This window comes from Pistacia vera, unplaced genomic scaffold, assembly GCF_008641045.1.
Source record: "Pistacia vera cultivar Batoury unplaced genomic scaffold, PisVer_v2 Contig465, whole genome shotgun sequence".
NCBI classification, from domain to species: Eukaryota; Viridiplantae; Streptophyta; class Magnoliopsida; order Sapindales; family Anacardiaceae; genus Pistacia; species Pistacia vera.
In genome coordinates this window covers 355,657-379,294 of record NW_022196296.1, presented here as the reverse complement: position 1 = coordinate 379,294, position 23,638 = coordinate 355,657, and the positions used below count along the sequence as shown (strand labels likewise).

The following is a 23,638-nucleotide window of genomic DNA, read 5'->3' as shown; positions in this document are numbered from 1 at the left end:
TTAAGCCATAATGTTATTGTGGTAGGTAGCCCCAAGATTTGAACCCAAGAAAATGAGCAAACCTCCTTGACTGCCAAGCCAACCCCCTAGGGTTGTAGAGAGGTTTTACTCTCTCTCTTTCTCTCTCTCTCTCATATATATGATCAAGGACCAATAATTAATATAACAAGTTGTAATACATATTTTAGACTCAAAAGCTCAACGAATTTTTTTTTTGGTATCCGAGAGTGTCCGGGCCAGTTTGCGCACACCTCAACTAGTCCTCCGAGTCTTTTAAGTTAATGATCATGTAAGCCTTCAGTGGTTACCCCTTATTAGTATTCATGGGGATTCGAACTCAGGACCTTTTGAGTAATACACCCAAAAGTCCCAAACAAACCGTCAAGCTACCTTTTTTTTTTTCCATTTGTATTACATAACCAAATTTTAGTAAATGGTAACTCTTTCTATGCTTTCACCCATGTCTACACAAGATAGATTTATTTTATAATTTCTTTCATGTATGGCTGAATATATACAATCAAGTAATGCAATTATTAAAAACTAAGGATTAATGTTTGTCTTTAGTAAGATCCTAAATCCTCAACTCCAACCCGAGTAAAACCTGACATAAACAATTATGGGTGCGTTTGGTTCATTATTTTGGATAGGATTTTGGGGATAGGATTGGATAGTTGGATAGGGTTATGATTACGAGAATAAGATTTATAGAATATGTGTTTGGTTGAGTATTTTGACCTTGATATTTGTGTTGAATATTTGATTAATATATTTTTTTATAAATGATTTATTAATATAATAGTTTGTTGAATTTTGTTGAAATAATGTATTATTATATATATAACTTATCAAGTTATATTTTGATAATACTAAATATTTTATTGGTAATTTTGTCACCCGTAGATATTAAAAAACAAAAACCCATATTAATTTCAAGTACTAATCCAACTGTTTGAAAACATCACATTAATACATATATAACAAAAGTACTAACTATCAACCCTTACAATCATTATTACATGTATACTCCATTAACAACTACAACATGGTCCACTTTGCTGCCCACAGTGCATTCGTTATGTTATCCGGTACAGTCGTCATATTGTCTATAATACCTTGTTGCGGTTGACTCGGTCCTTCTCCATTTCGCCCATATTCTATCCCGTTTTGACGACCACAATATACTTGCTCATTACCCGCACTATTATTGGTTTCTTTGAAGATACGGTCGTCCATATTGTACATTCTGATAAAATTATGAAGTACACAACATGCATAACAATCTTCTCTTGTTTGTCCAACGGGTAATTGTTCATTCCATTTGGAATACGGAACCGTTTTTTCAAAACACCAAAGGTTCTCTTGATAACATTGCGGAGTGAAGCATGTCTGTAGTTAAACAACTCTTGTGGGCCCCTTCGGTTATGGCGATAATCAGAAATATGGTAAGCCACTCGCCTATGAGGGGCGAGGAACCCATCTCTATTTGGATAACCCGCATTAACCAAATAGTATTTCCCTATAATAATATCAGACATTTTATTTGAATTACAAGGTCTCAACAGTGGAGGTAATACGCTAGAATACGTCAAGAAAATACTTACACCTGGTGGAGGATGTGGGAATCCAGAATTAGGATCATCAATAATTGAATTTAAAACTCTTGAATCATGCGTAAGCCTTCCCATCCAGTAATGACATAGTGAACATCATCTTAAAGTCGCATACAGCCATTACATCTGTGACATCGTCCTTGCGATTCTGGTACCTATCGGCAAATTCACGTGGAACTGAAGCATATACATGTGTGCCATCCATGGCTCCAATACAGTCCTATAATGAAAATTGAATTTTACTCATATTAACCTACTATAAAAATTAATAACACAATGAACTTAACTATCTATTTAGCAACATAATGAACCAGTACCTTAAAGAAAGGGTAACATTTTCTGTTGGCCGATATTTCCCATGGAACATCATTGAAGTCAGGTGGTCTGATAAACTTTGTCTCAAATCACATATAGCGTTGCAACTGCGGTAACATGTCTAGAGATCATCTCACCCGAATGTTGGAAATCCTCCATCATTGTTCTGATTGTCTCGTTTTTTCCAACAATTGTAAAAATATCATCACTTGTTTCTCCACACTTGTTGTCCTGGTTGGTTGCAATTTGCCTTGATCAGACAAAATCACCATAACAATGTAAACAGTCTTTCTCCATGCGGCACTTGTCATAGATCCTGTCAGGATGACCGTTGAGTACTTCCAACATTACTGATGACCGTTAATACGAATGTATGTCGTTGTTGATGCCCACTTGCTTCTAATGCAGCAGCAGCGCAAAGTGCAATGGCTACATCTGTCATTATTTCTTCTTCGTCCCTCTCATCTATAGCACGTCTTCTTCTTCCTGTACGGCTAGACAATGCCATTTATACCTACACATTTGCAAAACATTTATCAACAATTAATAGTTGTTGTACTACTTAGCAAAATATAATAGTCAATTTTTATGTAATGACATCGAAACGGTGTTTACACATATAATATCACATAAATATGTTCATACAGTAGCGTTATAAATTGTAATTGTAATGACAACTCCCACTAACGCATACAAAATTGTTGCCAAACACTTATGAAAATAGTGTAATCTACTTCTTGGGAAAATTGTTATAATCCAGTTAGCCTTTTCCTCCAGTGAGAGTTTTACGAATATCTCCCGCCACCTTGAATTTTCATATAAGTACGTGACAACCGGCAGGTAAAACTGTGTCGGTACTTGCATGGCTGTCATGATGTCAATACAATTGCTCATGGAAAAAGGATCAGATGAAGCACTGGTGTTCTCTTCTTCCCTCTCATCTGCACTGCGATTGGTAGCCCTCGATCCCATAGTCCGCTTCTCCGCAAGCTCTTCCCTCAAGTTTAAAATGGCATCCGCAATTGATTGTCTCGGGCTGCATCTGTGCCTCCTATTTCTAGCTCTTCCATGGCCAGATGTGTTTGACCGTTTTTTCCTATCGTCCGATCAGGATCAGGTTCAAACTCACTATCATCCATGGGAACTGCACCGGGATTGGAATTATTGGAGGTCTCCACCGGTTGGGATGTAGATGTGTATGCATATCTTCCAGTGGTAGTTTGCTTCTGAAATATTATTTCATAAAGCTCCTTGTGAGGAAGTCCCTTGTGGTAAAATTGTTGTGCCAGTGGGTTTTGCTGGTAAGTTAAAAGAATAATATATTAATATTTAGCAGTCCAAAAAAAATGTGCACATTTACGGTGTCGTTGAATAATATTAGTTAAAAAATATAAAAATATACATTGACATATTCTTGCGACACCTCAACGGGACACGTTGGACTTTGTGACTCGTGATCCCACCCAAACCCCGTATGTTGCAGCAATTTCTGCCATGCTTGATACACTTTTCGCAGCCGAAAGAACTTAGAGGTTAATTGTGTGACATTGAGTCTCCTGCCAGCCAGTGATGATATGTCGCCCAACATTTCTTGGTAATCAGCTGTTTTTATTGCAGTACTGTGCGAAGTTTTGGCCCGCTTAGATAACAGGACCAGAAATCGATGGGTCATTTCAGCGAACCAGGCCACAGAATCACTCATCTAAGGACGGTACGGTTAGGGACAACCAACATTGGGACACCATACGAATCACCAATCACATTGCAAAATATAATACTCATATGTTAATGTAATCAACTAAACACATATAAACTTATACCTCGTTCGATCCGACACTGCTTGAAGACGTCAATGCAGGGGAAGATAAAGATAATGTCGACTAACAGGGTGTATGACGAACTCCGAGTCTGGAAAAACGTCAAAACTTTCGCCTCTGCTGGAAGTAGTAATCAATCCTACGACGTCGAGACAAATTATACTGACATCTGTGCATATGAGCGTAATTTCTTGTTACGATTAAATCACGATGTCGAATCTACAAAACAAATATATCAATTAGTGAAATCCGAATTAAAATATTAAAAACCTGCCAAACAAAACAAAAATTATCATCAAGCTTAGGAAAATCAAAGTTCGAAAATTCAGCTTTATTAACTGTAGAATAGAATAAAAACCAAAAAAAGCTTTGCAAAATACTACTTTACCAAAGCTTTTAGGAACCTACTAGTTCGGTTCCGTTGGTACCCTATATTGTTTACAACTCCTTTGTACAACCACACTTTCTTCGATTGATTCTTCGAATCAAAACCTGAATCAACAAATCTTCAGAATTAATCATTGATTTTCAAAACTAAACCCCCAATCTCAAATCCAAACCCATTAACATTGAACCACATTTACCATTTAATGATTATTTAGTTTCCATCATCTGCCAACAACATTAGTCGATTAAAGTAACAAAAAGAAAAAAAAAATTCAAAGATTTTGTAAAAAATATGAGCCGTTATCAAGTAAACATTGCGACAGAAGGACTAAATTTTAAAACCCCCAATTTGAACCCTAATATTCAAATTTATTCACACCACAACCACCAAAAATACCACCGATCTGCCACTAGCACCATCATACCACAACATTAATCACTCTATTATCACAAACATCCACGACCATTAAGTTCAATACCACCAATTACAACAATTTCTACACACGAAGTCAAAGAAATAGAAATAAAAAACTGGAAAATACTTTCGCCGAAGAAAATTAATCAACGAACTTTGTATAAAAATAGCCGAATGGGAAGGAGAACAATGGCATGGAATTGAGAGAGAAATCAGCTTCACAACTTGCGATTTGCGAACGTGAGAAGAGAAGTGACAGATCTGGGTTCACGGTGGTTGGGGAGCTGAGGTGGGTTCATGGCTGTGAAGATGCAGTAGTTGAGGTGGGTTGATGGTTGGGGAGCTATAGTAGCTGAGGTGGGTTCATGGTTGTGAAGATGCAATAGCTGAGGTGGGTTCACGACTGGGGAGCTGCAGTAGCTGAGGTGGGTTCACGGTTGTTGCGATGCAGTAGCTGAGGTGGGTTCACGGTTGTGAAGATGCAGTGAAGAAAATGGTGAAGAATGCAGTGAAGAAAATGGTCCACGCCTCAGTCAGATGCAGTGCAGAAAATGGTGAAGCAGTGACGAAAAGTGAAGAAAAATGGTGAAGACTGCAGTGAAGAAAATGGTTTAATTTTCTCAGTCAGATGCAGCGCAGAAAATGGTGAAGCAGTCACGAAAAGTGAAGAAAAATGGTGAAGAAAATGGTTCACGCAGTGCAGAAAAATGAATAAAAAAAAAATTGAAACGGTCAAAACCTGAGAAAGCTGTGAAGATGCAGACAATTCAAACTTGTGTCAGGATCATGTTTTGGGGATAGAGTTTTGAAAAAAATGAACCAAACATTATTTTAATAATCCGATCCAGAATAGGAATAAAAATAATGAACCAAACATGCTGTATATTATTCACTTTTATCGTTTTTTTCCAAAAAAGAAATCCTAGCCATCACAACCTTTTTTCTCCATTAACTTCATTTTTCTTTCTTGTCATCTTCCTTTTGTGACGCATTTTGTGGAAATCATGAAGATACTAATGAGATTTCAAGTGTTATTATTTTTTTATGAATTAATAATATAATATAGGTAACATAATATTTTTTTTTCCTTTCACTATTGTACCTGGTCGTGAAGAAGAAAGACATTTACTCTTTTTTTTTTTTTTTTTTTTTTTTTTTTTTGTGATGACAGGGGGTGTCCAGACTAGGTTATGCGCACTTCAACTAATCCTCTGGAATCTTGAAATTACCGATTAGGTAAAAGCTCGAGTGACTACTTTTATTATTACCTAAGGTGAGACTCGAACTCATAACCCCTTGAATAATATACCAAAGATTCCCTATCAAACCACTCGACCACTCAAATATAGTTAAGGTGTTAACTCTTTTCTGGTGCTTGATGTTAAATTGATGCAAATTTTAGACTTTGAATTTATGATTTTTTAGATAATTTTTATGATATAATTATTAAACTTTGAATAAATATCAATGTTACAGTTTTCTCAGTTTCACATTTCATATATACAAAAGTATTATAAATTTTCAATAAAACTATAGTTAAAACTTTTTCATACAAATTTTTTATACAATCCTAACGTAGTAGCTTGCGATTGGTCATCTCGTATTTGTGCAGATGAGACCCATTTTAAACTGACCAATCATGAGCTATCACGCTAAAGTTGTATGAAAAAGTTGTAAATGTAGTATTGCTCATAAATTTTATGTTAGATAATATTAGTATTCTTTATTATTGTGATAATTTATTATACAATTCTTTTTTACATATTTTATTATATTCATTTTTTTATACATATAAAACAAATAGGTCAACGGAGGCGAAGCAAAATTTTCCCATTCAAATCAAACTCAAACCCACACCATATTTAAAAAAAATGGATAATAAAGTAAAGTTGGGTATTCATAAAAATGTCAGGCATGGTGTAACGAATCCCACATCGGAAGCGTACTAAAGAGGTCCTGAGCTTATAAATTGGGGGAATCCCTTCACCTAATAGGTTAGCTTTTTTGGTGTAAAACTCTTAGCTCGTGACAAGCGGTATTAGAGTAGACTTGGTTTATCTTTCGATGTCCCACCAATCACCCACGCGGGGGCGTCTATATATGATTGTGGGTCCACACAAGAGTGAGGTGGACGGGTAAATAAGGGGCCTCACCTGTGATGAGGGCGTCACAGGATGGGTGAGGGAGATTGTAATGAATCCCACATCAGAAGCGCATTGGGGAGGTCTTAGGTTTATGAATGGGGGGAGTCCCTCTACATAATAGGTTAGCCTTTTAGGTGTGAAATTCCCAGCCTGTGACAATGGACATATGAATTGAGTATCTACCCTAACTCGACTCATTTATAAATCCTTATATTAGACCTAGGCATTTGGGACTGATCCCAAAAAACTGGCCCAAAAAACTGATCCTAAGACTGGTCCTCACAAGGACCAGTCCTATGAGGCTTGGTCCCAAGTCCCTCCCTAGATCGGGCCCTCCTCCATGGCCCAAGCCTAGGACCTAAACCCCTTTGCATTTTTTCAAAAAAGTCATCTAAAAATATCCAAAAACCCTTTATAATTTTAAAATGGACAAAAATATTGAGGGTTAAATTGATATTTTACAAAATTTACTAATCTCCATAGTGCAAATAAATTTTCCAGGCCCCTAAAAATTATGTAAATCCCCCTACATAATTTTATTTAACTCCTAAATATAAAAAAAACGTTGGGGGGTGGAACAAAGTTTTCCAGGCCTATGGGACCGGTCCTAGGATCAGTCTTATGGGCCCAAGACTGGTCCTAGGGACAGGTCCGAGCCTTGAAATTTCTCATGGGTATGGGACCGATCCCAGGCCCATGAGTGACTAGTCTCAAATGGGACCAGTCCCAATCGGGTCCAGACCCGTACCCGGTTGGGACCGATCCTTGCCTAGGTCTACCTTATATGTCAATGGAATACTTAATTTTTCTTTTAAGATACCCAATAAAATTATGTCATGTTTTTTCGTCATTGTTCGATAACATTTTTGTGATTGATAATATGGCCTATATATTAATTAAGGAAATACCTTCAAAATATGAGTTATTTATTCAACATGTATAAGATACAACCCTTTGTTTTTATTTTTTACATTTTGTGGTGACATAAATTTGATAGCGTGAATTAATTGATCTGATTTTTATTTTAATTCGATGATATTTAAACGGGTAATGAATTGCAAAAGTAATTAAATTTGAATATGTTATGTTAAATTATTAGTCCTTAGATTGATATCTTTTTTGTTTTTTTATTATTAAATAAAAATACAAGCTAAACATATGTTAATAGATTGCAACCAGCAAATTGATGAAACAAACTAGTCAATGAATCAAATATAATTAATTTTTAATTAAATCAGAAAATCAGAAAATTATGTTTAATGATGGATTAAAGATCAATTTAATTTTAATTAAAAATTAAATTCAAATCCAAATTTTCAGCCCTATTTTTTTTTATAGTGAAGTTATGATATTGTTCTTCTAAGTTATAGCTTATGTGGCGGAAACTGATTTGGTAATGTTTGATATGTACAAACAGGCCAAATCTACTCAATTACTTCTTCTACTCAGACAAGTAATGCTACTCACGCAGTCCCACGCGCATGCCACCCTGCATGGTACAGTAAGTCATTGCTTTGACATTGCGTAACATGTTTTAAAGTGTTAGAATAAGGTTATTAAGCAAACCCCCCAAGGGATCCGTGAATTATACAAACCGCCTGTTGGTTAGAAAAATTGAATGCCAACCTCTATTCCGTTAAAAGAATCCATCTCATTATGAAACTTAATTAAATTGCACAAGCATCCCTTTACTAAAGAAAAGCTTAAAAGTCCTGGGATAATATTTAAATTTTAAAAAAACTTACGTATCATCCGATGACCTAGAGGTAACTGGAACGATCATAAAATTTATAATCTTTTATATCATACTTTTGTTAAAAAATTAAATTTAGGTTAAATATAGATAAAAACTAAGGTTCCGTTTGATTCATTATTCTGATAGTTTTTAGAATAATCTTTTGAAAAAAGTTAAATTGAGTGGGTATTACGATGTATGATTTAGAAATTAATAAAAATATCCCCTATGTTTATTTATTTACTAAACACCCATATAATAAAATATTAAAAGTTAACAAAAACACCCTCAACTCACCCATTAAATACGGATAGCCTGCCACCATCGCAGGAGGGTGGCCGGAGTGTTTTTGCAATTTCTAAAAAAAATATTTGGGGGTGTTTAGTTAAATTAACAAATTTAGGAGGTTTAAAAGAAATTAAAAAATATAGAATAATATTTTTGAAATAATGACATTTTACTGTTTAACTTTTTTGGGAATATTAATAATTGTATTCCCAAAAACGAAATAAACCGAGCTTAAATTAATGTAAAGATATTTTTGTATAATTTTTTCTTACTCTCTCATTCTATTATAGTACTATTGCATGCGTAAAAAAAAATTTTTTTATTTTTAAAACTTCATTATAAATTCATTATTTTAAGGTTAGAATAAGAATTAAAAAAAGTGTCAATAACAAATTTCTGGTGCTGTACTTCAAACACAACAGCTACACTCGCCTGAGATAGCGCGTGTCTGAAGAAAAGAAATTCCTGGAAAGAGCACGTTTGGCTTGCACGACCCGTAAAAACGTCATTGTCCTGACAGCTGGATACGGCTTTCTCCAAAATTCGCAGGGCATTAAAGCCTTTAAATCACCTGCTTCAAGTATCAAATTAAACAATTAACAAAAACCACTAATTTCAATCCACGTGTTAACACGAAAAAGTCTCCAAACAACCAGGATCAAATCAATAGGGATCACAGGGTTACAGTGTACCCTGCCGTAGAGGAAACACGTGAACAATATCAGAGGCTTACGACCTGCCCATGATTGGTGGCTAAAGGAAGAAAAGAAACAGATATAAAAGGAAATTTTTTTTCTCTGCAATTTCTCCACATTTACAGTAAAGAGCCGATTGAAGGTCTGAAATGTACATGAAACGCAGCGTTTTGTTCATGTACGAAAAGGTTTAAGAAGGCGAGCCGGAGAAGGAGAGATAATCTCGGCAGTCTCAACGGTTACCTCGTCCGTTACTTACAACAGAGATAATATTTCAAAAGAGTTTTGAATTTCGGTAACCGAAGTGATTTTGAAATAACGGTATATGAATCTATGGCTACAAGAGTGATCATAAACGACGCCGAATCAGCTTCTTCATCAGTGGTTATGAGGAAGCATAGCAGTGGCAGTCAACGTGAATCAGAGTTTATAGTGTTCGCGAGATGCGAATGCTGTGGACTGACGGAGGAGTACACGGAGGCGTACATTGCCGGCGTGGCGGAGCGGTACGAAGGACGGTGGATATGCGGACTGTGTGCGGAGGCAGTTAAAGACGAGAGTTGTAGGTCAAAGAGAGGTAAAATAATGATCACTACTCACGAAGCTCTGAATCGTCACATGAAGTTCTGTCAGCAGTTCAGATCTTCTAGTCCGCCTAAACATCCTACTGAAGATTTAATTTCTGCCATGAAACATCTGGTTCGACGGTCTCTGGATTCCCCAAGAAAGATTGAGGGATCACTTCCGTCGGCTTTTTTCTCATCACAAAAAGGTGAGCCAAATAATTTTACCATCTAAATCAATCTGTAATCAATAATTTTCTTGAGTTGTTAAAGGAGTAGTCGTACTTGTATTGTACTGGTAAGATTTGGTGTAGGGGAAATAGGGTTGTATTGTGACAGAGTTGCATGCATGGTATTTGTGTATGCCGTATGCTTTTGCAGATGTTTCTAAAAAATGGGTAAAAATAAATTGACAATAGACCGGAGTCTCTATCTTCTGACACATATTATTAGTTACTCACCTGACTGAATGGAAATGTTAGTAGCTGGAGGCAGAGCCAATTTATTGTCGGATTATTTCACCCCATGTATACAATATATAAAGTGACTCCTATAACATGGGATTTGGATTTGGTACTAGTAACATTTGATTATAGTAAAAAAATTATTTCTTAACTATCTTTGGGTGTTTTGCATATATTATTCAAAATGTTCTGAGTTCGAATCCTTCAATTTAGTTGCTCTTTCAGTAAAAACCTTTTCAATTGTTAATATATATAGCCATTAAGCTCTTACTTTGAGTAATATAAATGATGTAATACCCTTATATTCTAATTTTTTTTTTTTCATAATAATGCCGTTTTATCATGACTAGTTATTAATTAGTTGCTCACTCAGTTTTACACTGTAACACTAATACTGTCACTCAGTTTTACTTTGTAACACTAATACTATGTGCTACAAACATATTACTACTATTAATTGGTAATAGGTTAGGTTAAAGAAGTATTAAGAGCCATTATGTGTCCAATCCATATATAGATTGTGATCTTCACTTGTGGTAGAGGGGTGGTTAAGGTACCAATATATGTGGTAGAGGTTAAGGTACCTCTGGGTAGTCGAGTGGTTTGATCTTGCATATATTATTTAAAATATCTTGAGTTAGAGTCCTTCGGTTTAATTGCCCTCTAAGTGAAAAGCTCCTCAATTGCTAATATATATAACCACTGAACTCTTAATCGAGTAATATGAATGATGTGATACTCTTATAATTATATATTTTTTTTTCATAATAATGCCCTTTTATCATGGCTAGTTATTGATTAGTTGCTCCCTCATCAGTTGTACACTGACACTATGTGCTAGTGCTACAAACATACTATTATTAATTGGTAATAGGTTAGGTTAGAGAAGTATTAAGAGCCATTATGTGCCCAATCAATATATAGATTGTGATCTTCACTTGTGGTAGAGTAGAGAAGGTACCAATATATGATATTTAGTTGATATATTTAAATAGGTTTATACTGTATATTCGGTTGCCAAGTGGCATTCCCTATGTTGCTCTTGGATGTTATGAAAGTGAAACACTCCTGTTTGTTTCCATGTGAAACGAGTTGAACTTAAAAGAGTAGTGGATGTTCTTATCAGGTTGGCTCTGAGATAATATAATGAGAAGAAATTATAGGTGTCTTTGTCGATCTTATTAAATAGAGATTCCAGCAGTCAATTTATAAAAGTTGCAATTAACACCGACCCCATTTTCCCTGATGTTCATTGGCATTCATTCGTCTTTTTGTTTTTGATCCCTCGATATTTCAGCCTACCATTATAATATAGATTTGATGATAGAGATCTATTCTATATTATAAACATTGCAAATTAATATAATGGGTATGAAAAGTAGTGAAATGGGGGATGCTGAAATTGATCTATTCTCGTTCTCTTAATGTATGATCTGCTTTATTCCGCCCCAAAAATGTATAAATTTTAACTAATAATTATATTCTATATTCAATAACATAATTATATATCAACTTTTTTAATTAATAACAAAAGAAAATCACATACAGCACGACTTTATTTCTCAAACTATCCTCTTGTCATCTTTCTCACTTATAAATCTGAAAATAAAATTGTTAACAATATAATTATCAACATTAGATAATATTATTGTTTAAAAAATTATATATAAAAATATTGTATCAGATTTTATTATTTTTATTAGTTAAATGGGTCAAACAAGATGAATTAAATTGAAATCAACAACAATATAGTATTAATTCATAGTCTGGATCGGCAAACATTTGAGTGTAAAATTAAACATTAAAGTGGAAATAGTTTACAAACAAATGCATCATGTGTTGGCCAGCTAAGTAGCACGTAAAAGTAGAACTTAATTGTTATGGTATACAGCTATGCCATCAAAAAATCTTATTTTGTCAGCAATTGGAACCCTAATTATTGTATGTGTTAATGTTTATTTTAAGTTATATATATTAGATTGGACACGTTTGTTTGTTTACCATAATATTACTAACGAGTAATGTTATACGTTTACAATCTATTCTTACAAACTTCTCTTACAACTTCGATATATTAGTTGAGTTGACATTATCACGTCAACTCTACCACACCGAAGACACAAAATGATTTTGACTAGACCGAAAGAACAACTGTTCCTTCATAAGAATGACCATTTTTTATGAAAGAATAGTCGTTTCTTACAGAAAGAATGACCGTTCCCTATGAAGGAATAACCATTCCTTATGAAAAGAATGAACATCCATTCCTGATGAAAGAATGCTTGTTCCTTAAGGAATAATAATTCCTTTCATAAGGAGTGATATAAATAATCATTCCCTATGAAGGAATGATGTTCCTTCTGAAAAAACGACCGTTTATTTCTAGTAGTGTCTTGAGTATGGTGAGAGTTAACGTAATAATACCAATCATTGCTAAGTTAGGGTTGTAAGAAAATGTTTTGTGATTGAGTTGTAAACGCAGTAGTTTTCTATTACTAATAATGTCTAATAGGTAGGGGTGTGCAAAACTAGGTACTCGAACTGGTTTTGCCTTTACCCAACCTAACTTCAATATTTGGGTCATGCTATAAGGGTACTCGACACCCGAACCGATTATCCGGATACCAGAATTATCGGTTTGGGTTTTAGGTACCCAAATCATAACCCGAATTTTAAAGCCCCTGTATTAAACTGCAGAATTTTTTTGCCATTTGGATGAATTGCTTCTGCATTTGGTTTTTCGTCAAATTTCTCTACTGGAATGAAAGAGTCTTTGTTCTCTGTAGTTTCTTCCTTTTCAGCAGAGATTTTCTCCTTGATCCGTTCCTTCAATCCCTGCTTCATCTTCTTCTTTTTCTTCTCCCCATTTTCGTCCTCTTCTTCACTTGACTGCAAGTTTCAATAACCCTGCTTTGTTAGTAAAAGGTTGATAACAAAACACCATTGTTGCTTAGTTATAATAAAAAATTATTTGTTTAGTATGTGAAGGTTAATGAGAGCTTACAAAGCTAGAGTCGCTATGAGATCGTTGAAGCGTTTCCGTTGGAGTAGGCTTTTAATCTTTTTTCTTGAATCAACATCTACCATGGTCACATTGTCTTCAGATAGTTCTCCTCATCTTTCTTCTTAAAGAAATGAAACATTCTACAACCCTGTTGCGTCATTTCCTTGAGGGTGATTGTGATCAACCATAATGTCAAGCAAAATACAACTAGAACTTAGTAGTAAAGTGAACCGAAAACAAAATCTTTTAAACAATTGCTATTTGCTAGTAATAACTTTATTGTGAGTTTCACCATGAAAAGAGTTTAGTATTGTTGATGCGCGATTTTGACACCAACTAAACGCACATGTGAAATGCTGAGCTGGCCCAGAAGACACACGTGAATGGAGGATTGAGATTGTAAATGGTGGCAAGACAATGTTTAAAGTGGTTCAGATGCTTAAACAAACGAATCCTACGTCCAATGATATTGTATTTATATTTAGAGGATCAGGTCGCGGCGTGGTGAGCTGATGAGAATACAAATGAGAGAGAGAGAGAGAGAGAGAGAGAGCTATTACAGAGAGAAGATGACTAATCAAGAGTAAAAATGAGCCAATCCCACAAACAGGAGAGGAGCTCTCTATTTATAATGGGATATATTGAGGTAATGATTACTGAATTCGTAAAAAAAGGGTCAGATACTGTGCAGATCTTCCTTTGCGTCCTGTTATCCACCTACTCGCGTGATCTCTTTGCTTTATGCAGAGATTGGACACGTGGACGACCTCCAGCCTTTCGTCAGTCTGGCGCGCACCCACTACACTGGCAGGAGCATGCTGCTCACGTCATCATGCGACGTGGCCGTGCTTGAATGGCTGCAGGATCTGCCCAGACCTTGACCACTTGCACTGACTGGGCACTATGTCAGCCTTACTTTTCCAGGCATAATAGAAGTCCCCTAATTTTTAAGGTTGGAGAATTGAACCTTGGAAATTACAAATGCCTTGATCTGACGTGCTCGAAGAGATGCTGTTCAAAAAGACTTGATTATGAAAGAGGTCGAAAAGACATCTCTTCGCATGTGACCTGGGGTGATCTTTGACCTTCAATCAGCGACCTAGATTTGGGTATCCAATGCTATAATGATGGTTCCGACCTGGGTGGAATCTCTGACCTGTCTACACTTAGCAACCTTCAAGAGGTTAAGTGGTTACTGTTTCGCAACTGATATCTGTCAAGGTTGAGGAATCACATTGCTTCGCAACCAACGTGAGACGAGGTTGAAGAGTTACGCCGCTTTGCGACTTACGAAATGAAAAGTGTTTTTCATAACGACCTCTTCAGATGTTATCCGTTGCACTTTTGCAGCAGATACATTAAATGAAGCACCTTTTGCTCTGACAGACGTGTCTTAAGCGTAATAAGTGTCAGCCATACGCATTAAATGCGAGGCATGCTGAAATGACATTCCCTATCAAAGCATTAAATGCGGACGTGGGCGTATTAAATGTGGATGAGGGAAAACGTGCTATCATTTGAGTACGTGCTATCATTTGAGTATTTCAATGGAAAGGGATGACGATCTGATTTTTCGAGGCATGACGGTCACTCTTCTTTGTTGATTCAAAACACATGGTCGCGATCAATGGTAAGATGTGTTTTCCGCCCAAAGTCGCTTGACTTCGGGAAACCAAAGCGCCACTTCCTCAGCTATATAAACCCCAAGCTTCTTTCAGGCAAAGTCACAGTATTTTCATTCTCAGAGAGAGCAAGAAACTTTCGCAAATCTTGGTTCTTTGCTTTCCAGAGTGGTGTTTGATTGATATTCGGAGTAGAAGAGCCAATCTTTCTCATCTCAAGAGGTAAAGACAAATCCCTTCTCCTATTTTTGATTTAATTTTGCTTTCAATAGTCACCATGCGACGATTGTCCGTTGGTATCTCATCAGAGATGAAATATTCTCTGTTGAGTCAGGTTCATTGATGGTGGCCCTTTAAGTATTATGTTAGGGTTTTTCTAGGGTTTAAGGGAGGAAATGTTTATTTTCCCCTCCATGTCATCATACGAGATAATGTACGAGGACTGAATGGTTCCCTACTTGTCGCTTTTGCATACTGTAGCAGAATGGACCCCCCCACGACCAGAGCTGAGGAAAGGACCAGTTCGCCCATGTAGGATGCTCTTACGGGTCCCATTTGGGAGATCTTCTTGATACTTACCGAGGAAGAGCTCGAAAGGGTGATAGACCAATACGCGATCAGAGTGGAGGTCTTCCGCGATAGGACACACACAGCTCAGTATCTGCCACTAGGGTTGGCCGCGATCTCCGAGGACATCTTCAAGGGTGGGGGGTTGATCCCTTTCCACCCTTTTGTCAGGTCAATCCTGGATCATTTCGAGATCGCGCCAATACAACTCACGCCGAACATGTATATGATTACCGTGGCCATGTACATCGCGTGCCGTGAGAACGGGCTGAGCGAGCTAACCACGGTAGAGCTCGACTGCTCATATATCCTAAAGAAGAGCAAGGACAAGGATTCCCACTACTTGTCCAGGCGACCTACTATAGAAGCGGGTATATACAGTTATCCGAGCAATGTAGGACCGTATGAGACGAAGTTCTTTTTCTTTCGTCACAACTACATTTGCCACTTCTGGGAGCCGAGTAGGTGCTTTTCCTTTCAAATTTATTGAATTCATTAGTCTTTTGCTAACGACCTGTTTATTTTTTGGCAGTTAACAAAGCGACCAGCTTAGAGCTGCTCGCAGATCCGGACAGGATCACCACCTTTGGTTTCCTGCTCGAGGCAAGTCGCGACGCGAGGCTGCTCGTGACAACCGTGAACTTGTGGAAATACGAATTCTTCAACAATGATGCGGCCTTAGAGACCCCACCGAGTAAGTATCTTGACCTCTTTTTGACTCTTCGCATAACAAACTGTTTTACTAACGGTGTTCGCATGCAGCAACTATGCCTCCCCAAGTGCCTAAGTCACCACGACCAGGGCGATTTTCCTTTCCCCGAAGGAGCACTGCCAGACCAGCTGGAGCGGCTCCTGACGGTCCCTCCAGCAGGGGTACACCGGCGGCTGCTCCGGCATGACCTGAGGGCGCTGTTCGCCCTAAGCAGAAAACTATGGCCTAGAAGCCTAAAAAGAGGAGGCTGATTTAGACCGAAGAGTCGAAGTCCAAACCGGAGGGCTTGGGCGTCCAGCCTGAGAGGTCGAAGCCCTACCAAGCCTACCGCTCGGGAGGGCCAACTGGTGACGCGACCGACATCTCTATTGCTCCCGGGGGTCAGCAGGTGAGGCAACGGATGGCCTCTGTCCCCAGGAGGAGCTCGGGAAAGGAGCTGGTAGGGGGGATTCTGCCCGCGATGGGCACTAGTATCCCATCCTAGAGTCGATGGGACATCTACCAGACCATCTGCAGTCGGTAGTCTTCACGTTGCTTGAATGCAGGCTCGCAGAGGTCTTCGAGCAGTTCATGGCTTCTGGGACCATGGACTTGATGACCACGTCCTTTCACCACTTGAGCCAGGTAAGCGAACTACCCTTGACGAAGACATTTGTTTATGCGAAATATCTAACTCTATTCTCTTCGCTATGCAGGCTTTGCTCTCCATGCACCTATCTCTGCAGAACGTCCAACTCGGGATCATTGGATTGGTGGAGATGAGGGAAAAGAATGCGCGACTTAAGCGTGACTAAGCTACCGCTAACGCAGAGAGAGATTTGTCCATCACCTCGGTGAACCAGTACCTAAACGAGCAAAATGCTGCTCTTCGCACGGTGAACTTTCAGAAGGCCAAGCTGGAGAGGCAAGGGGAGGAGATGAACGAGCACTGGAGGACGACGGCTTGACTCACCGGGAGGCCGGTGAGAGAGATCAGGAGCTAAAAGAGATCGTTGAGTGGGCTTCGCGAGCAAAATTGGATAGGGGCGAGTTGTGGGAGAATACCAAGAAGCATCAGGTAGAGCTGGAGGCCGAGCTCCACTTCACTCGGGGGTGCGTCACTTCGCTGACTACAGAGATGCAATAGTAGGAGGCGGAGATCGAGAATAGGGCTGCAGAATGGACGATTCAGTCTATCTTTTCCCTTCTTTCGAGGAATCCAGAGATGGATCTGTCCGACCTTCCTAATGATTATCAGAACGAGCTTGCTTCTATGGCACAGGTTGAAGCTGAGGAAGCGACTTGGGGGCTCAGCCTGGAAGATGAACAGGTTGAGTTCGCTCTTGAAGAACCCGTGCCTGATCAGGAGGACGGCAACCAGCCTGGGGGAGAAGATCAGTGATCCGCTTCTCTTGTTTTCTCCCTTAAAGCTTATATACTTTCCCTTTATGCTTATGCTTAATAAAGATACTGCTTTTCACATATTTTCATGAGTACTTACAATTTTCACATTCTTTTACATGAGATGCATTCTAACTGTTTACAATAATATTGGTACAAGTTGACACGAACAAAATTGTATATATATAAAAAAATGATTACAAATGATCAGAATTGTACACTTGCTATTACAAAGATTGCAAAAATTAAAACCGACCTTTACAAGGGAATAATTGAGCTTAGAGTTATTGATAATAAGGTCGGAGATGCTCAGCATTCCAAGCTCGGTGTACTTCGGAACCATTCAGCCTTTTGAGATGATAAGTCCCTAGTCTTATCACTTTGGCGATGCGGTATGGACTTTCCCAGTTTGGTCCTAAAACTCCCGTACTTGGTTCTCTAGTATCGAGAAGAACTTCCTTCAAAACAAGGTCGTCGACTTGGAAGTCTCTTCTCTGGACCTTAGAGTCGAAAAACTTTTTCGTGCATTGCTGATAGACTGCTATTCTTAGCTTAACCTTGCTGCGATGTTCTTCAACTAGGTCCAGAATTGCGCGCATAAGCGCTTCATTATCGACTTCGTTGTATAGGTCCCTCCGAAGTGAACCGGTTCCTACCTCCATAGGGATCATCGCTTCGCAGCCATATGCTAGGGAAAAATGGGTTTCTGAGGTAGAGGTTCTCGGAGTTGTCATGTATGTCCATAGGACTTCGGGGAGGTCATCGGCCCAATTCCCCTTAGCTGCTCCAAGTTTTGCCTTTAGAGTGTGCTTGATGGTTTTGTTGACAGCTTCAACTTGACCATTTGCTTGCGGCCTTGCGACTGAGGCAAATTTTTTATGAATACCCAGCTTGTCGCAAAACTGTTTGAATTCCTCGTTGTCGAATTGTTTACCATTGTCTAAGATAAGAGTATGAGGAATCCCATAGCGGTACACAATGTTCTTGAAGATGAAGTCCTTGAGCTTCCTGGTCGTGATCGCGGCTAACAGTTCTGCTTCGACCCACTTGGTGAAGTAATCCACCGCGACCACGACATACTTGACTCCCCTTTTACCAATTGGCATAGGACCGATGAGGTCGATACCCCACATGGAGAATGGCCAAGGGCTGGTCATGGTTATTAGCTGGTGGGAAGGAGCTCGCGGTATGTTCGCGAACCGCTGGCATTTGTCACACCTTTTGACAAAGTTGTAGGTGTTTTCTTAGATTAGGGGCTAGTAGTACCCTTGACGAAATCGTGCGGCGGTGTGATTATCGTAGATCTCTTCATATATCTCCCTCATGATGTAATCTGCTTCTTCGTCGGTCACATATTGGAGGAGAGGGGTGTTAAACCCTCGCCTATACAATTGGTCTCCGATGAGGGTGTAACGAGCAGATCTTGTTCAGAGAGTCCTTGCCTCGACCTTGTCATCGGGCAAGGTCCCATTTTTGAGGTACTGAATGATAGGGGTCATCCAAGAATATGATTCTGATATATTCACAGCCTATTTGATCGGGCTTATATTGGGGGTCTCGATGAATCAAACATGAATGCTCTCCGGCGCATTTGAGTTCAATGACGAGGCTATCCTTGCCAAGGCATCTGCCATAGAGTTGCTATTTCTAGGAATCTGTGTGATCGTGAAGTGCTTGAACGGCTCGAGTGCGGCCTTAGCTTTCCTCAGATAGCTGATCATATTGTCTTCCTTGGCTTAATACTCCCTCAAAATCTGATTAACGACCAGTATGGAGTCATTGTGGATACTGATCACGGTTGCACCCATTTCTCTAGCCAACCGCAGTCCAGCGAGAGCAGAGCTTCATACTCGGCCTCATTATTGGTTGCCTTGAAACTGAACTAGAGAATGCCGTGAATGCGAGTCCCTTCGGGACTCAAAAGGAGAAGACCTGCCCCGACCCTCTTTCTGTTCAATTATCCATCAACGTAGAGGCTCCAGGTCGATAGATTTTGAGCAATTTCTTGAATGACTTCGCTTGGCTGTTGCTCCGACTCATTCGTTGGATGATATGAGAATTCTGATATGAAGTCGGCTACAGCCTGCCCTTTGATAGTTGCTTTCAGTCTATACTTCAGATCGAACTAACTTAATTCCATGGCCCATTTAAGCAACTTACCCAACGCCTCTGGTTTCTAGAGGACCTGCCTGAGCAGGTAATTGGTCATTACATGGATCGTATGAGCGTGGAAGTAAGGTCGCAACTTTCTAGAAGCGATCAGCAAGACATAAGCTAATCGTTCTATTTTTGGATACTGCATCTCGGCATCTAACAGACGCTTGCTCGTGTCATACACTGGCCATTGGACCCTATTCTCTTCCCGAACTAAGGCTGCATTGACCGTAAACTGAGAGACGGACAGATACAGGAGGAGGATCTCTTGCGGGAGAGGCTTGGACAGAAGATGTGGCTTCCCGAGGTATTCTTTAATACTCTGAAATGCTTGTTCGCACTCGAGAGTCTACTCAAACATTTTATTGGCCCTTAAAACATTGAAGAATGGCAAGCAGCGATTTGTTGCCCTTGATATGAAGTGACTGAGTGCTGCTATTCGCCCATTGAGGCTCATGACCTACTTTTTGTTGGTCGGGCTTTTCATATCACGGAGAGCTTGGATTTTCTCAGGGTTAATCTCTATTCCCCGTTGGTTAACCATGTATCCTAGGAATTTTCCCGAAAATACTCCAAATGATCATTTGAGGGGATTTAGCTTCATTCTGTATCGCCGAAGGATGTCGAACATCCCAGCGAGATGTGCTATGTGATCTAAAGCGACTGCGACTTGACCAGCATGTCATCTACATAGACTTCCATCGATTTTCCAATCTGCTCGGAGAACATTTGATTAACCAGCCACTGGTAAGTTGCGCCAATGTTCTTGAGGCCGAAGAGCATAACTTTGTAATAGTACAACCCTCGATCTGTAACAAAGGATGTATGCTTTTTGTCCAGTGCGTACATCAGAATTTGATTGTATCTCGAGTACGCGTCCATAAAACTCAACAGCTCATGCCCTGAGGTGGCATCCATGAGCTGGTCGATTCTGGGCAGGGGAAAGCTATCTTTTGGGCATGCCTTGTTGAGGTCAGTGAAGTCGACGCAAGTCCGTCATTTGCTGTTGGGCTTTTTTACTAGAACCGGGTTGGCAACCCAAGTCAGATAGAGCGCTTCTCAGATGGATCCATTCCGAAGGAGATTATCTAACTCAAGTTTCAAGGCGCCATATCGTTCTGGATCCATCGCTCTTCTCTTTTGGCAAACCGGCTTGGCTTCACTGTCAATCTTTAATGCATGGCAAATAATAACTGGGCTGATCTCGACCATATCCGCATGCGACCATGCGAACACATCGATATTCTCTCTGAGAAAGTTGGTCAGTTTAGTGGCGAGCTGGGGGTTGAGATTGCTCCCAATCCTTAACTCTTTGCTCGGCTCGCCTCGCCTTAGTCGATCGACACTTCAGACAGATCCTCAACTGGCCCACTGGAAGGGCATTCCTAAATACGAGGATCCATATTATCCTCGGCTGGACCAGGCTATGGCTCGATTCGACTGATCGCCATTGTCTGTCGGGGAATGCCGCGCGAGATGCCTTTCCCTTTGAACGCCATCTGCACTGCTTTTACATAATAATCGCGAGATGCGCGGTGAGATCTGCTAACTTCCCCTATCCCCGTCGAGGTGGGGAACTTCATCTTCAGATGGTATATCGAAATGACTGCCTTGAAGTTTCTTAGCAGTGGTCGCCCTAGGATACCATTAAAAACGGATGGGCAATCCACTACCAAGAATTCAGTTACCTTGGTCACTTCGTCTAAGTCACCCAGCGTGACTGGAAGCGAGATCGTTCCTTTGGGGATCAGGTGGTCCCCAGCAAAACCATATAGGGGGATCGAGGCGGGCTTCAGGTTAGCCTTGTCCAAGTTCATTCTTTCGAAAGCTGTCTAGAACAGGATGTTCACAGCACTTCCGTTGTTCACTAACATTCTGTGGATGTCATAGTGCCCTATCAGGGGCGTGATCACAAGAGCGTCATCGTGGGGATGACGCAATTGAACTGCATCCTTTTTGGAGAAGGTAATTTCCTCCTCCCTGCGAACCTTTTACGGACGCCACGTCGTGTTCATCACACTGATAGGGTCATGATGGGCTGCGCGAGCATATCTCTCCTGGGCACCTCGCGAGTTTCCCGCGAGGTGCGGTCCCCCAAAGATCATTCCAACGCTACAGATACCCTTGTGATCATGACGCTTTTTTCTTGGTTCCCTTTGATTTTTCTCCTATGCGGGAGTGGAGTCATCAATATACTCCTTGAAATGCCCCTGCTTGATGAGGTCTTCGATTGCCTGTTTGAGAGCTCGACACTCATCAGTGTGATGCTTATTATCCCGATGAAAGCTACAGTATTTTTTACTATTTCTGGTTGATGGGGGATTTTTCATGGGCTTAGGATCTCCAAGCAAGCTGGCTTCTTCTGCTTTTCAAGAATAGCCGATACAGATGCATTCAAAGGTGTATACTGATTTCTGTCGCAATCAACTCTCCTACTTTCCTCCTGACCAAGCGCACTACCTGAAGCGCTGGGGTCGTGGCGGTGGGGTGCCACCACGGAGTTTTCAATACGAAGGTACTTCTCCGCAAGGTTATAAAAGCGGGTGAGAAAAACATTATCCTCAGCCTATAACTCTTTCCACAGGTCGGTCTGTGGGCAAACTCCCCCTATGATGAGAGTCCAAACAGACTCTTTGGGAGTGTGAGCTACCTTATTTAGTTCTCTGTGTAATCTATCGATGTAAGACTGGAGGGATTCATCCCTCTCTTGCGTTATGTTGCTGAGGTAGCTTAAAGGTATTGAGAACTTTCGGTTCGCTTGGAAGTGCCTCAGGAACGTCGCGCTCATCTGAGGCCATGAGCTGATCGATTCCGCTAGGAGTGACCTGAAACACCGTTTGGCATGAGAGGTTAGGGTTACTGTCAAACAACGACGCTTCACCAAATCTGAGACCTGGTGGAGTTCCATCAGTTTGTTGAATTCTTACAAGTGATCCTGCAGATCAGAATTTCCATCGAATGTCTGCATATCAGGCATTCTAAATCTTGATGGGAGAGGGGCAGCCAATACTGTTGGAGAAAAGGGAGACGTTGTTGCGACTTGTTCTTGCTTATTTTGCTGAGCTTTTAGCTGATCTAGAGCTCGCTGCAGCTCCTCGATCTGAGGCAACGGTGCTATCTAGGGGTTGCTTTCACCCATGCGAGTTCGACCCTCGTGATTACGATTAAGGAAAATTCGGAGGTCGGATTCCTCTTCGCCTCGGCGGTCAGTTTCTGCCATTCTTGATACATGCTGGTTAGAGTCGTACGATGGCGATGAATGGTACAGGGAATTTTCACGACCTCCGCGGTGGTACGAACCACCCCACGAAGTGTGGGAACCTCCTGCACGATGACGATTAGGATCGTTTTTTTGGCGGTGATAAGAATCGCCCCGCCAAGCACTTTTATAGGGGTGCGCATGCGATGTGGCATGGGACTGCTCCGGTTGCGACCTTTCACCGAGTCTTAACGGGTATTCTACTCGGGACGTGGTCGGTGTTCGCCAGCCCTTTGGAGCCCTTAGGCCTATTTTTCACCTCTTGCTTACCCTTCCTTCGGCGCGCTGCAGTGCTCGCGACACAGGCAATCACTCTTTGCGGTACTTTTGTACGACCTATAGGCATTTTTGGCGGTTGCACCTCTTCATTTGATTCGGGTGGCATGCCTCGGTTGGACCGTTTGGAAGAGTATTGTTGAACCTCTCTAGGTAGCTCTTGATGGCAAGGTCAAGTTGTGAACTTGAAGGGATATCCCCCGCAGCATTTTGTGAAACTGAGGGCAC

The 23,638-nt window shown here is 40.1% G+C and overlaps 1 protein-coding gene across 1 annotated transcript; it reads left to right on the top strand.

Moving 5' to 3' along the window:
• Window positions 1-9,546: 9,546 nt before the first annotated feature.
• LOC116145709 lies at window positions 9,547-10,282 on the top strand. The gene has a single exon (XM_031431157.1). The coding sequence runs from the start codon at window positions 9,743-9,745 to the stop codon at window positions 10,205-10,207; it is 465 nt and encodes a 154-aa protein (XP_031287017.1). The 5' UTR covers window positions 9,547-9,742; the 3' UTR covers window positions 10,208-10,282.
• Window positions 10,283-23,638: the final 13,356 nt, after the last annotated feature.

Coding starts and splice junctions, on each gene's coding strand:
- LOC116145709 (XM_031431157.1), top strand. CDS start 9,743: ATGGCTACAAGAGTGATCATAAACGACGCCGAATCAGCTTCTTCATCA.